The 15,294-nt window shown below is 42.6% G+C and overlaps 1 protein-coding gene across 1 annotated transcript in view; it reads right to left on the reverse strand.

The window, feature by feature from the left end:
- Positions 1–15,294, reverse strand: part of LOC138161569 (collagen alpha-4(VI) chain-like) — a 168,409-nt gene that overhangs the window by 150,480 nt on the left and 2,635 nt on the right. The window contains exons 2-5 of the mRNA XM_069088300.1: positions 12,178–12,203; positions 6,836–7,438; positions 4,895–5,482; positions 848–1,453 (exon numbers count right to left, since the gene is read on the reverse strand). Coding sequence (XP_068944401.1) covers positions 848–1,453; positions 4,895–5,482; positions 6,836–7,438; positions 12,178–12,203 — 1,823 coding nt within the window. The remainder of the gene's footprint in view (positions 1–847; positions 1,454–4,894; positions 5,483–6,835; positions 7,439–12,177; positions 12,204–15,294) is intronic.

The raw sequence follows: 15,294 nt of genomic DNA on the forward strand, positions 1-15,294 counted from the left end.
CACACACACACACACACACACACACACACACACACACACACACACACTAGCCATGTGACCTTGGGCAAGTTACTTAACCCCAATTACCCTCCAAAAAGCAAAAATCAAAAATCTACTGGAAGATGAAGCTGATTTGTGAGTAACTGCACTACTGTTTCCAACATAGGAAGAGCAACTTTTAGGGGCAGCTAGGTGGTGCAGTGAGTAAAGCGCCAGCCCTGAGTCAGGAGGACCCGAGTTCAGTTCCACCCTCAGACACTTAACACCCACACACAAAAAAACTAGCCATGTAACCTTGGGCAAGTTACTTAACCCCAATTGCCCCCCAAAAGGCAAAAAAAAAAAATGTTTTCCATCATGCATGTTCCCATCCCACTGGATAGGACACCATTCCCACCCCTCCTCACCTTGAAGTAAGGTGAACAGTACCTCCTCCATTTTGGAACTGAATCCCTCCCTGCCACCAAATGTCAGAGAAGACCTCCACAATTATAGCCAACAGAGAACTTCCCAAACTTCATGATTTGATTCAACTGTATGGTCTTGCCCAAACCTGGAGAGACCTGAACTTGAGCCAACCCAACTGCAGTCTCTTCCTCCTCAGCTCCTTCTTCTTCTGACCCAGGGCAATTTCCCCAAACTTTCCTATGCTGAGGCACTTTTTACTAGAAAGTACTCTGTTCCCAGAGAACATATGAGTCAAGGCATCATTTGCACTGATTTTGCTAAAAGCAAGGCATCTCAGGCTTAAAAAGCGATCTTCATGGCATCCCTTATCTTTGTTAGTAGCAGCTACTTGACCCTCTAGATGTGAACTACTCCTTTCACCCCAAAGAACATGCCATACCTGCTAAGGCTTCTTCGCCAGTCTCAGAACTGAGGTCCAACCGGCCAGAGCTTTCAAACACCTGGCTCATATCCTGCTGAAGCTGCCTGACCCCATCTTGTCCCCCAATCTCAAACACAAGGGGAGGAGTCGCCATAACCTCCAGTTCTCTTCTGTCAAAGTTCTGTATACCAGCTGCCATGATCTTCACTCCCCTTCCCTTAAGCTTCTGAGCAGCTTCTAAGACTAGGTCTTCTGAACGACCAGATGTAATGACCACTGCATACTGAGGGATGCCTTGGAGGAAGCGGCTCCCTGCATTCTCCTGGAAAAAAGTCTCTTGTATATACTGAAGGGCATTTCCTGTCTTCCTAGAACCTCCTCGGAGCAGGAAATTCTGCTGCATGTGGACAATCATCTCATCTGGGTTCTGGTAGGTGTTGAGCAAAAACTCAACATGACCTTGGTGACCATATTGGGCCAGTCCAATCTGGTACTTGTCACGCCCAACCTCCAACGTGTCAATAACTCTGAAAATAAAACTTTTCATCCGATGGAAACTGGCTGGTGATGTGCCCTTTGATGTATCCACAAGGAAGACCACATCAGCATAGGACTTGGTGAATGCTAGAGTGGGAGGTAAAAGGAGAAACAAGGCATAATAACTATGAAAATGGGTTCTCACAGTAACTAAACACAAGGATTATCTCTCCTGAGAAATTCAGATAGAAAAAGTGAGGCTTGAGTAAGGGCAACTATACTTGGTCTGTCCTTCAGATTCCTTATTTGTAAAATGGAGTCAATAATGCTTTTAAAACCAATCCCATAGAGCTCTTAGGAGGAAAGCATTTTGTAAACCTCAGAGACCTATGGAAATATGAGCTATTATGATGACTTGGTCAAGTCTACACAGGAATTAGTCTCCTCCTTTATGAACCCTCAGATCCTGCCTCCTCCTCGAATCTTCCCTGGTGACGCCAGCTCTCACTAATCTCTTCCCTCTCTAGTTCCTCCTGCCATTACCTTTGCCACCTACACTGCACTTTATCACAGAGGACCTTGTTGGCCCTTTTTCACCTTCCTATCTTAGCTCTTCATCTGGATTGTAAGCTTCTTGTGGGCAAAAGCCATGTTACATTTCCTTGGTATCCTTGCACATGAAGGATGTGAAGGATGTCTGTCATCAAAGAAATATATGATAGAGAAATACAATGGACTAGCTATGTAGTGAGAGAAAGGGATAAACAAGGGATGGTCCTCCTGCTCCATTGGTACACTTAGGGTGTCAAGAAAAATCAAGGAAGAGCCCTCAGCACATTGGGTAGACACCCTGTAGCTTACTTACGGAAGGCACCAAGACCAAGAGTGGCATGGAAGAGCCAAGCATCGATGGACTGCAACCTGTATTACAGAGAGGCGTGCCTACAGCAGTGAGGTCACAGATGCATTTCAGTGCTCCTTATCACCCCAGGAATAGTACCAGGCACAAGAGATGGTATAGCAGAGAGACAGCTAAAGCCTTAGTGTTAGAGCATGTTCCTTCCCCCCTGGTCTCAACACTGATTGTGGCTTAACTTCTCAAAACCATTAAAACAATAAGAGATTCTTAGTTTCCTCACCTGTAAAATGGGCACCAGAGTACTTGTCCTACTTAGTGCACAGGTGGTTGTGAGAAGAGTGTTCTTTAAACCTTACTCACTCTCACTGATGGGAGATATTATTGGGTTCCTAGAGGACACTCAGTGACAGCTTGCTAACTGACTCAATTCCACTCAGCAAAGGTTTAGTAAATGCCTGAGATGTGCATGATTCTGTTTTAAGCACTGATAATAGGATCTACCTACAAATCAATCAAGAAGCATTCATTGAGTGCCAACTCTTGTGTGTCAGGCAGAATGTGAGGCACTGAGGATACAAAACCAAAAATAAAATGGTTTCCTGCCCTCAAGGAGCATGCATTCCATTATAGCTAGAGAGCAGAAGGGGGCCTCAGAGACCATCATGTTCAGCTCCTTCATTTTACAAGAAGGAAACTGAGGCCCTGAGGAGTCAGGTAACTTGAGATGGTCACTTGTGACCATGCTAATTCCTAAAGATAGACTCTGAAGAGGGGACTTGTTATTTGTAGACATTCTTATTCCTTGGCAGAAATTCAATCTTCCCATAACAAGTTTTTTCCCCTAAGCCTAGGAAACAGGCAGATTCACAGACAAGGTTACCATGACCAACTCTAAAATCCCAATAAAAGTATGTGGGTGAATTCAGAATTCAAACAGCTGGCTTGCTACTTCCCAGTCCTAAACTAACAAACACGAACTCCATTCTACAAGACGTGCCATGCAGGCACACCAATGACAAGAGCTGACCTCTCTGTAAAGCTGGAAGGTTTGTGAAATGCCTTCTTTGCATTGTTTTATTTGGTCCTCACAACAACCCTGAGAGGCAGCTGTTGCTGTCATCTCCATGTTACAGATGAGGAAAGAAAGGCATAAGGTAAATATGAGTAGAAGATAGACAAGCAGGACGCTCAATCGTCAGACTGTACAGGGCAGAAGGTGAGAATGGCCACCCACGGAGCAGGTTGAGGACAAGCGTGGCTATATTATAGACTTATATATCTTTAGGGATCAGATCTGTTTTATTAGAACCCAACAAGCAGAAAATGGAACAATGGGTAGAAACTGCAAACAGAGACACACTTAGGTTTGATGTGAAGAAAACCTTCCTAGAGTCAGTGACACAACATGGGATAGAGCAATGAACCTGGAGTAAGGAAGACCCAAGTTCAAATTCTGCCTCAGACACTTATTAGCTACGCAACCCCAGGCAAGTCACTTAGACTCCTGTCTGCCTCGGTTTCCTCATCTACCAAGTGGGGATAGTAATCTACCTCCTTGGGTCGTTGTGAAGATCAAATGAGATGACATTTGTAAAGCACTTTGCTAACCTTAAAGGGTCATTTAAATGTTAGATACTATTGTTATTAATGCAGCTATCCCAGAATGGAATGGGCTGTCTTGGGTAGTGGGGGACGTCTCTCTCAAGGGAGCTGAGCAAGCAAAAGTCTAACTACTCGTCACAATGCTAGAGAGGGAATTCTTCAGGCCTCGGCTGCAAGTCCTGCTCTGACCCTCTGATTCTGTGGTCCCTGTTCATGATACCTGAGGACCTTTTCACCTGAAATCCTACGATACTGTGAGATAGCTTTAGAGATCACTAGGTGGCACAGTCCACAGAAGATGGGACTTGGAGGCAGTATAGATCTGAGTTCAAATCCTGCCTCAGACACTTACTAGCTGTGTGACTCCGGGAAAGTTATTGAACCCCTCTTAGTCTCTTTCCTTATCTATAAAATGAAGGGACTAAGCTCTAAGGTTCCTTCTGGCTCTAAAGCTATGTAATGTGAAGTGAACTTATGTAAAGTGAAGTGAACAGAACCAGAAGGACATCATACCCAGCAGCAGCAATGTTATATGATAATCTACTGTGAATAATTTAGTTATTCTCAGCAATTCTGTGCTCCAAGACAATTCTGTAAGACTTATGATGAAAGGTGCTGTCCATCTCCAGAGAAAGAACTGGTAGAGCCTGAACGCAGATCAAAGATACTTTTTCTTCACTTTCTTTATATTTCTTGAGGTTTTTTATTTGCGTTTTCTTTCACAGAATGACTTACATGGAAATGTGTTTTATATGATTACACATGTATAACCTACATCAAACTGTTTGCCTTCTCAATGAGGGAGGGAAGGAGAGAATTTGGAACTCAAACTTCGAAAAGAAAATGTTAAAATTATTTTTCCATGTAATTGGGAACAAATTTCTAAAAAATCTTAAAAATAAATAAATCTATGACCTTGGTAAACAGATATCAGCCATTTAGATCATAGGGTCATAGGAAATTGAAAAGAGGAAGTATAAAAGGCTAGATATCAGGGTTTGTGAAGAAAGAGCAAGACAGAAACAGAAAGAGAGAATATGAATGAGGAAGCTGGAGGTTCCCAAAGACAAATGCCATGTATCCCATCTCTGGCCTGGGACAGACCTGGTGATGGGGGAGATGCTCACCTTGGATCTGGTTCTCAACCACTGAGCACAAGGTGGGAAGAATGTTGCCAGAAAGGCCTTCGAGGATGTTGAAATCTTCAATGCTAAAAAGGAACTTCTCTAAGGGCTTGCTAGCTATGGTCTCCAGCTCCTGGACATCCTGGACGTTGATTCCCACCACATAGATTGACACGCCTCCATCCTTCAACTTGCTGGCTGCCTCGGTCACCTCATCATTGGACTCCCCATCCGTCACCAGGATCACTACCTGAGGGACATTGTCCTTGGCTCGGCTGCCAGCTGATTCAGTGAAATAGGTGGTCCTGAGAAAGTCTAGGGCACTCCCAGTTCGGGTCCCTCCGGTCCGGTATGGGAGATTTTGTATCTGCTCTAGCACATCGCTCTTCAGAGGGAACTGATTGAGCAGAAATGCCTTATGGATGGTATCACTGAACTGAGCCAGCCCGACCCGGACCTGGTCCCTGCCAATTTCAAGACCTGACACCAGCGAGTAGAGGAAGCTCTTCACTTTCTGGAAGTTGCCGGGGCCTATACTTGTGGAGCTGTCCACCAAGAAGACCAGGTCAGCTACGGCTGCTTTTCTGCAGGCTAGGGTCAGGGAGGAGGGAACAACAATGACAGAAAGTGAACATTCACGGACCTGACAACTGACTTAACCTCTCTTTGCCTCAGTTTCCATATCTGTAAAATGAGGGAGTGGATTTGATTCCCTCAAAGTCATTAATCTCAAGCATGTGAGGATGAGGTTGAGGACCAAAGGTACAGGAAAGTCCTTTTTAATAGTAACCCAGCAGACAATGGCAAAGTGATCTGGTCCCAACTTAACTGTCCAGCCTTATCTCACACTATAACCCTTCACACTGTGTTACGGCCGAGACTGGACCATGTCTTGCCTTTTCCCATCCTAGAGGCAGTTGGATGGCACAGGGGATGGAGTGCTAGACCTGGAATCAGTAAGCCCTGAGTACAAATTCAGCCTCAGACATTTACTAGCTGTGTGACTCTGGGCAAGTCACTTAACCCCTGTCGTCTCAGTTTCCTCAACTGTAAAATGGAGCTAATAAGAGTACTTACCCGCCAGAGTTATGAAGATTAAATGAGCTATTTGTAAAGCACTTAGCACAGTGCTCGGCACAAAGTAGGCACTGAATAAATGTTTATTCCCACCCTCTTCCTTGAGCCATTTTCATGCCAGCCATGGTACCTACAGTGACTTTCTGTTGATGTCTCTCTAGTCCTTCAAGACCCAACTTAGAAAGTACCTCCTCATTATCTCCTCTCATGCGCAGCCCCTTTACTGAGCTCTACCTCAGCACCCTTCTCACAGCTGTAACACTTTCCTGTTGTTGTATTGTTTCAGACTCTCTGTGACCCCATTTGGGGTTTTCTTGGCAAAGACACTGGAGGGGTTTGTCTTTTCCTTCTCCAAATCATTTTACAGGTGAGGAAACTGAGGCAGGGTGAAGTGACTTGCCCAGGGTCACACGGCTAGTAAATGCCTGAGGCCAGACCTGAACTCAGGAGGAACCTTCCTCTTTCCAAGCCCAGCGTTCTATCCACTATGCAGCCCAGCCACCTCTGAGGCTGTTTCAAGACTCTCTGATGAAAGAATCCTGAACAGGGATCACAGAATTGCAGCCTGTCAGAGCCCATCTGGTCTAGCCTAGGAGGGTGTCTGAAGGAGGACCCCTGGAGAGCACTCCCAGCAAGCACCTTTCCATCCTCAGTACCTTTTACACAAAAGTAAGAGCTCACTAAATGTCAACTGAATGCATGTCCAGCTTCCCCATTACAGCTTCCTCAAATGAGATAAAGGCATGGATAAAGCACTTTGAAAACCCTGAAATGCTATTTAAATGCTGGCTGTCATTATCCCCATGACCTAAGATTCTCTGGGTGGGGAAAGGGGAAGAAGAAAGAAGGGAACATCCAAGGGACTACCTGGAGAGACCTGGGATCCCTGCTGAGCCGCCGCCACTACTGCAGAGCAGAGCGCCAGAAACACATTTTGAGAAAGGTCATCTAGGAAAGAGACATCAGCTGCCACAAAGGAAAACTTGTCGACAGGATAGCTCACTACCTCCCTGAGCTCAGAAAAAACGGCACCTGGAAGGCCAATGGTATACAGCAGGACACCTGCCTTCCTGACCGCCTCGGCTGGCCCTTTGATGTCATCCTCTGTGGGCCCATCCGTGATCAGCACTGCAAGCTGGGGGACCCCTTGGTGTATCCGGCTCCCGGCCATTTCCAAGAAGTGGTTTTCTAGCATGAACTGCAAGGCCCGGCCAGTTTGGGCACTGCCATGTTTGAAGGTCAACCTCTGGATATGGCTCAAGACATCTTCCTTGCGTTGATAGGTATTGAGTGAAAACTCTGTGCTGGGCACGTTGCTATACTGGATCAGGCCTACTCTGATTTTATCTTTGCCGAGGTCAAGGCCCTTGACCAATGTAAACAAGAAGTCTTGAACATGTGGAGATTTTTCTGGGCCTCTGCTGGAATCCACCAGGAACACGACATCTGCGACAGAAGCCTCCCTACAGACTAGAAAAGACAGGCTTGACTTTAAGGGAAGCCATGCAAAACCAAAACATTTGGATCAAATACAGAGATTTGTTTGGCCAAAAAGAGAAAGGGACATGGGTCAACTCACCTGTTTCCCACCTCTTCATCCCTCTCCGACCTTCCCTTCCCACCCTGGCCATGTGTGACCAATTCAGTCAAATCATCTGACTTGGAGTAAGCAGGAAAAAAATCTTTCCTTCCCTCTGTTTTCCCATTCCATCCTCCTAGCCACCCATGCCAACTATAGACAGAACACCAAGATGGGTGAAGAAGTGTTGTTGACAAGAGAAAGAGAGAACTATTCTGGGATGGCTTTAGTCCAAAATCAAAATGCTACCATCTCATATTAGAGGATCATAGACTAGAGTGGGAAAGGCCCTCAGAGGCCATCACAAATAACTCCTGATGTTTCCAGATGGAGAAATGTGACACGCCCAATGTTATACAGGTTGGGATTTGAGCCCATATCTTCTTATCCCACTGCCTTCTCTTTCTACTGTACTAGGGTGCCTACTCAAGACCTTGCCTGATCCTCCATACCACTGGCACTATTTGTACAGAGACTAACAACTATAAAACCACAAATAGGATCACTACCTAAATGGACACTAGCAGGAAAAAAATGAAAAGATCCAGTGAAGTCCAATGCTTTCATACTTCAAGAACTCCCAACCTTACTGATGTGGGCTCTCCCTCCACTAACATGGATCATTATAGATGATCTTCAAAGGTTAGTATCGCCTCAAGTTTCATCTCCCTTGTGGCCAGCCTGGTGATGGGCCTCTCTGAATTGATCTAGGTGAGTCATCAGACAACAGATACACATTCCTTCATTCCTCTATGTTTGAAATCTTTCCACCCTGAAAAAAAACTATTGCATAGGTGGGAAACAAGAAAGAACTCAGTCAGGTATATTACTCTACTGGATCCAAATGACAAAAATACTAAAGGAAAACACCAATAAAAGTTGATTCAATCCAATTCAACATTAATGAACTGGATCAGAATTAATTAAATTTAAAATCATTATCCTAATAACTGCCCCTTATACATCACTTTGGGACAGCTGGGTGGTACAGTGGATAGAATGCCAGGCCTAGAGACAGGAGGACTCCTCTTTCTGAGTTTAAATCTGGCCTCACACACTAGCCAGCTCTGTGACTCTGGCTCAGTTTCCTCATCTGTAAAATTAGCTGGAGAAGGAAAGTGCAAACCATTCCAGTGTCTTTGCCAAGAAAACCTCAAATGGGGTCATATAGAGTTGGACATGATTGAAACAAAAGTGAATAAAGTATATCATTTTGCAAATTGTATCTTACTTGAATCTCAGGACAACCTTCCAGGAACCACTGAAGAACCTCATTTTACAGCGGAGGAATCAGAAATACATTAAATACATTGCACATAGCCACACACCTTGGAAGTGTCCAAGGCAGGATTCAAACCCAGGCCTTTCCTAACTATGGATGAAAGTCCTCACGTGCCTATGCCTCACTACCTCTCACTCAACAAATTCTTCTCTTCTGAGTTATTTCCCAGTCACTGCCCTTCGTGCATTCTATGCTTTGGCCTAAGCAATCTATCAGGGCCTTGAATGTTCTTGGTCTTCCCGTCTGCCCTTCAATGCAGAGGAGAAAAGTCACCTCCTACAATGAGCCTTTTCATACCCCCTCAGTGTGATTGCCACCCTCGTCCTAAAATGATTTTGTAAGTTTTTAATGTATTTACCAAATCATGTAACTATTGTTCCCCTCTGTAGAAAGTAAGATACTTCAAGTCCTGGACTGTTTCATTTTGTCGTTGTGTCCATGGGGCCTAGGACAGTGCCTAGAACATAGTCGATTTTTAATAAATAGTGTCTGAAATGAACTGAATGAGAGATCGAAGGAATCTGAGAGATGGTGGGATTCTAGATCATCTCTACCAACTGCTTTCACTTTAAAGATAAAGGATCATAGATCTAATAAATCCAATGAATCCAATTCAACAAGCATTTATTAAGCACCTATGTGCCGGGCACTGTGTTAAGTGCTAGGGGCACAGTGCTAAAAACAAAGGCCTAGAGGGGGATACTGGTCTACATAACTCAAAGGATGACTAGCCCAAACCCCTCATTTCACAGAGGAGAAAACTGAGGCCCCTTTCTCTGGGTTTGAATCTCACCTCTGATACCTCAGGAAAGGGAAGTGACTAAATTTGAATCTGTTTCCTCTGATTCCAAAACCAGGCTCCTTTCCACCGAAGAGATGAAGAAAGTTACTTGCACCAAGTCAGGCTGTGAGTGAGTAACCGCCAGGACCAGATGTGTTGGGGTTTCTGGCTCCCATACCAGACTCCCTCTCATCTATCACACTTACAGATACACAGAATAGTTAAGATTAAATATTCCTATTAAGAGCAGCCTAAAGGTTAAGGGCCCTCGGGAAAAGAGAATGTGGAGAAGAATGTAACAGAGAAGTGGAAAAGTTAGCATTAGTTAACAAGGTCATTCAAGGAAGCTTTTTTCAGCAAGATCCCACAGATTTTAGGAGCAGTTCACAAAGCCAAGTAGTCTTCTTCATTAGGACACAGAACAAGGAAAATAGGAATCAGGCTAATGATTACAATTGGAATCCAATTCTACCTTCTTTTTGCCTAGCGGAAAGAACACTACCCTGCTCACTAGAGATAATTACAAGCATAGTGACCTTCTAGAATTCTCCTTACAATCCATCTAAAGAGAAATAAAATATAAACTATCAAGCTCTGGGTTCTCAGTTATCAGGGAAAAAACTCTTGGCTGTATATAGAAAACTTGTCTGGAGAATATTAATTGGTTCAATCTTGCACAAGGATTTAGGCGACATCAAGAGATGCATTGTGCCTTCAGACATCATTTCTTTCTCTGCTCTATCCAACAGCTACCCCCTTCTTTATATTCTTTGCCATATTTTTTAATTATAAACAGCCTATTACTACCAAAGCTCCTGTTCATTGTCATAGTGGAGACGAAGGCAAAATTCAGACAGCTTTAAGTTAGCTTGGACAGAGCTTATTTTTCCCCCACAAAGACTCATTACTGTATTCAAATATATAAACCTCTGTGAGATATCCATAGAAAACTACAGATGAGCAGACAATCTTTTCTTAATTAGCCTTTCATCTTACAAAAGCCCCAACAACCTATTAAAATGAAAATGAAAAAAACTGGAAAAGCATCACCAGCTATAGATAAAGCCATCAATCTTAATAGGAATCACAGAAGTTACTCCTATTCTCTGGGTACTGCTGCCAGACAAAATAAAACAAAATGCATATTAACATGCCTACAAAATATATTTCTGTGTTGATTAAATTCTTCAGACTCATTTGTTGGTTTTGGTCTTAATAGTTATCAGTTGTATTTTTTTAAAAATGAAATCACACATCCACAGTGCAGCTGGGGGATACCTAGAGATACAGGAGGAATGCAGCCCAGTAGAAAGAATGTTGGCTTTGGAATCTGAAAGTCTTAGTTTGGAACCCAGCTCTTCTGATTAGCTCTGTGATCTTGGTCTTATTCTGTCTCTCTATGGGCCTTGGTTTTCCCATATGTAAAATAAGGGATTGGACCCAGATGGCTTCTAAGGTCCCAGCCAGATGTAAACATATGATCCTACCTTTCAAATGATTTTTTTTCCTATCTTGGTAATTGGGGGTTCTTCTGCCACCTTTTTAGCTTTACATTGAGACTATGCTGTTACCACCACACAGTTACCAATGTAATTACTATCATGCAAATAGAATCAGAAGGTATATATTACCATTTATCTGTGGCTTGGCTAAGTAGAAGATAGCTGCCAAGAGAATGGCCCAAAACAGGGGTTGCGATGCATCCATGCCAGCACCAGGCCTAGAAAAAGAAAGAAACTAGGATTAAGATGTCTTCTAAAAGAACAGTAAAACCTTCATAACAATCAAGAAGAAATCAAGCGTCACTGCTTTGAGAGTTCTGAGAACAGTGACCTGCAAGTCCAACATGGAAAGGATTTTTAAATGCCCCAACCCGGCCCTTCATAACTCAGCTCTCTCAAAAAAAAAAAAAAACAAACCACAAAAGAGAAGAATAATGGGCCAAGGGGTAGGATTCCGGTGTCACAGGCTGAAATGAGTGGGCAGAAAATAAATATTTCAAGAGGGCTGTGCTTGTATAAAATCAAAATTCAGGAAACAGATAAACATTCGTATCCAACTTGTAAATACATTTAATTATCTCAGGAGGACATCTGTCCTTGACTCAGCCTGAAAATATTTTATGTGGTCTCTCCCTGAAGCATCTTGATGTTAAATTTTCTTCCTGACCCTTGACTTCGTCTCCAAAGGACTTTGAGAAAAGCATTCATTTTTCAATTACATCCCCATTTCCAGACTACACACAGCAGCACAAAGAACAGAACGTATGGAAAAGAAACTGCTCTTAAACAGACTCTGCCGCCATCTTTTTCTGTACACTCACAGGGTTGAGGCTCCAGCATTACTCTTGCCTAGACTACTACGAAAGCTTCCTGACTAGTCTGCTAGCTTCCAGTCTAGGGTCTCCAATCTGTTCTCCACACAGTTGCCAAAACAGTCTTTCTACTACTCAGATCTCACGCTCTCCCTCGTCTGGGTGAAAATCTGTAATGGCTCCCCATGGCCTACAGAATAAAATACAAATGTCTTAGTTTTACCTTTAGGGCTCCGCACAATTTGCTTCTGACCTATCCTTTCAGATTTAGTGTGTTCTCTTGCCTTTCATACTAGCTGTTTCTCAAACTTAATCTTTATTTCCCACTATTTACTCACCATCCCCTCTGCCAGAAATACACTCACTTCTCACCTTTAGTTTTCTGAATTCTTATCTTTCATCCAGATCCATTCCTTATTAAAAGCCTGATTGCTTTCCTCAGTGGTTAGTAGCATGAGCCCCCTCCTGAAACCACCTTGCAGTTACTTATCTGTGCATGTGTTCTACCTGCCCCATAAAATGTAATCTCCATGAGGCAGCACCTGCTCACTTTGTGTCTCTGCAAAGTAAGCACTTGATGAACAGCTGGATGAATTTTTACAACCAAATACAAAGTCAAAATGAGATAATATTTGGAATATGCTTGGTCCTGTGCTTGGAATACAGTAGGTGCTATATAAATGGATGTTCACCATTTTTCTTTAGAGAGACTACACTAGCTTCCCTGCCTCTGGGTTGGCCATATTACTCTGCTGGTCAGAAGCCTGAGGAAACTGCTTCTGACCTCTTCTGCCCATAGCTTTTTGTGCTTAGGCCACCTGGAAGCTACTTTGGCCCAAGTCTTAGTCACCTGAGCCAATAATGTCTTGAGGATAATTTCAATTCCTTTTAAGGAAAAAAAAAACATTAGCCTACCTGGCACATTCCTCTTACTACATCCCTTCACCCACCTTGTATGCATTTTGTATATATTTATTTGTATACAAGTGGCATCCCTGATAAAATGTAACCTTGAGGGCAATGACTAAATTTTCATTTTTTACTTTGTACTCATAGCACCTAGCACAATATCTGACATATAGCTATCACTTAATACTAATTGATTATTTGATTGACTTATTGATTGAATATGAATAGGAAATATTCCTTTCTCTTTTGTTTTCCTAACTGGTCACTCTCACAAATATCTTCAATACTATACCAATTTCCTCAACATTCAGGGTCATCCCCATTGAGATACTAACAAGCCTACTCTCTGATCATATTACTTATACCTTTTGGTTCCAGTCTCTGCTTCTCACCGGGCACTCCAGTGCCCACCCTGGAGCCCTCGGTTCCCAAGTATTTAGAATTCCCCATAGGTATAGCACAGATCCAGAGCCACCATGTTGCTTTCTGGCCAACTTCACACTTCAAGTCACAGCCTAAGTATTCTTTTCTTATTTTTTTTTGCTTTTTGGAGGAGGGAAGGTAGGGCAGTTGGGATTCAGTGACTTGCCCACAGTCACACAGCTAGTTTTTTGTGTTAAGTTTCTGAAGCTGAATTTGAACTCAGGTCCTCCTGACACTGTGCCACCTAGCTGCCCCTTATGTATTCTTCTTAACCTCACACTTCTTCCACTGCTAGCTTGCAAAACAATCAAATCACCATTTCTATTCCCAGAAAGAATAAATCCATCAATTGTCCTGTGGCTCTATTCACCATCCCAAAGACTGTCTAGCTAAAACACTTCCCTGGTCCCCATTCCCCTGACTCGTGCTCTCTTACCCTAGCTTTTGGAGGGCAGGGACTAGCTTAGTTTTTGTATTTGTAACCCCAGGGCATAGAGTAAACACTTTATAAATGCTTTTCATTCATTCATTCATTCACTCATTCATTCTGGAGGAACCCCTCCAGGAAGTATTTCCCAACCAGAAATTTTGCCAGTTTTTCCAAGAATCCACTTTTCTAGACACAGAAAACCCATGAAAGATCTGTCTGTGGAAGAAATATAAATTCATGCTCCAAATTATTCTATCAAACCTATCTTCCTAAAGAGGAGATCACTTCAAAAAGAATCTAGGAAATCATTATTTTAATTGTAGCAGGGGAAAAGATATTAATATTAAAAATTCTTGGGGTAGCTAGATCAGGTAGAAAATAAGCTAGAACAGGTTCTATTCTTCCATTATATTCATTATTAGTACTACCATTATTGTCACTATTATGCATAGAAGTGAGGAATTAGAAAAGTACAAGCCAATAATTACTATTTTCAGTAATAAATTACAGCACCCATTAAGGGTAACTACTGCAAAGGCCAACAGCTTTTTATAATCACATAGCTGCATTTAGCACTTAACAGCAGTTATTATCTCCTATACCAAATATACTCTACACATCTGGCATTGACTCTTGGCTTTCGCTGTTGAGGCAGTTTTACACTTCACTGTTTATCAGCAAGGATGAAAACAAGAGTCTATTAGTGGTAGGAGATCCCTCCAGTGGGACAGAGTTTAGGTAAAACAGGTTCACAAGGGGCATATGGGTCCCTAATTTTTAGCTAGAATCTATCCAGGAGTCTTGAGAACCAAGGAATATTTTTTAAAGCATTTTTCAATATAGATATATTGAAGCAGTAAGTAATCTATGGGCTGGGTTGGGAGGGACCTCCAAGGTCATCTAGTCCAAAAAGAGGGAGTCAGAACACAGTGGGATTTATCACTTCATCTCTCTGGGCCTCAGTTTCCTCATCCAGAAAATAAGACAGCCGCACTAAATGAGTCTCCTTTCAACTCTAAGTCTATAGAGTTATATATATATATATATATACATATATATTTATATATATATATATACATATATATATATAACTTTCAACTCTAAGTCTATATATATAAACCTATAAACTCCGACCACAAACAGAATCCTCTCCACAACCTCAACAAATGGTCATTTGGCCTCTGCCTGATAAACTCCAGTGAGGTAGAACCACCCACAAGGACCAATTTTTCTATTTTCAGATAGTGTTAAAGTTTAGGAAATTTTTTTCCCTAACGTTGAGCCAAAATTTTTGATGTCAGAACTTCCACCCATAGTTGCTGGTATCATATTTCAAGGTAAGACTAACTTTTCACTATGAAGACATTCCCAGAGAGAGCATTGTTAAGACCAGGTGGAAATGGAGAGGCCTCCCTGGATGTACAAAATGGGACTCTCTACAGACCAACCCCTTAATGAAATGTCTTGTCTGACAGTAATTTTTAAAATGGAGGTTTTAGAATGGATCTTCTACTGGGTATGAAACATGTACCAAAAAAAATGAGCTCTTAAAACTTGCTAAGCCTCATAGAAATGTTTCGTCGATGTGCCTTAAAGGAAAGGCAATAA

The sequence above is a fragment of the Petaurus breviceps genome, unplaced genomic scaffold (genome assembly GCF_028583685.1).
Source record: "Petaurus breviceps papuanus isolate PSGF00001 unplaced genomic scaffold, PetGlider_PUasm1.0 185, whole genome shotgun sequence".
NCBI lineage: Eukaryota > Metazoa > Chordata > Mammalia > Diprotodontia > Petauridae > Petaurus > Petaurus breviceps.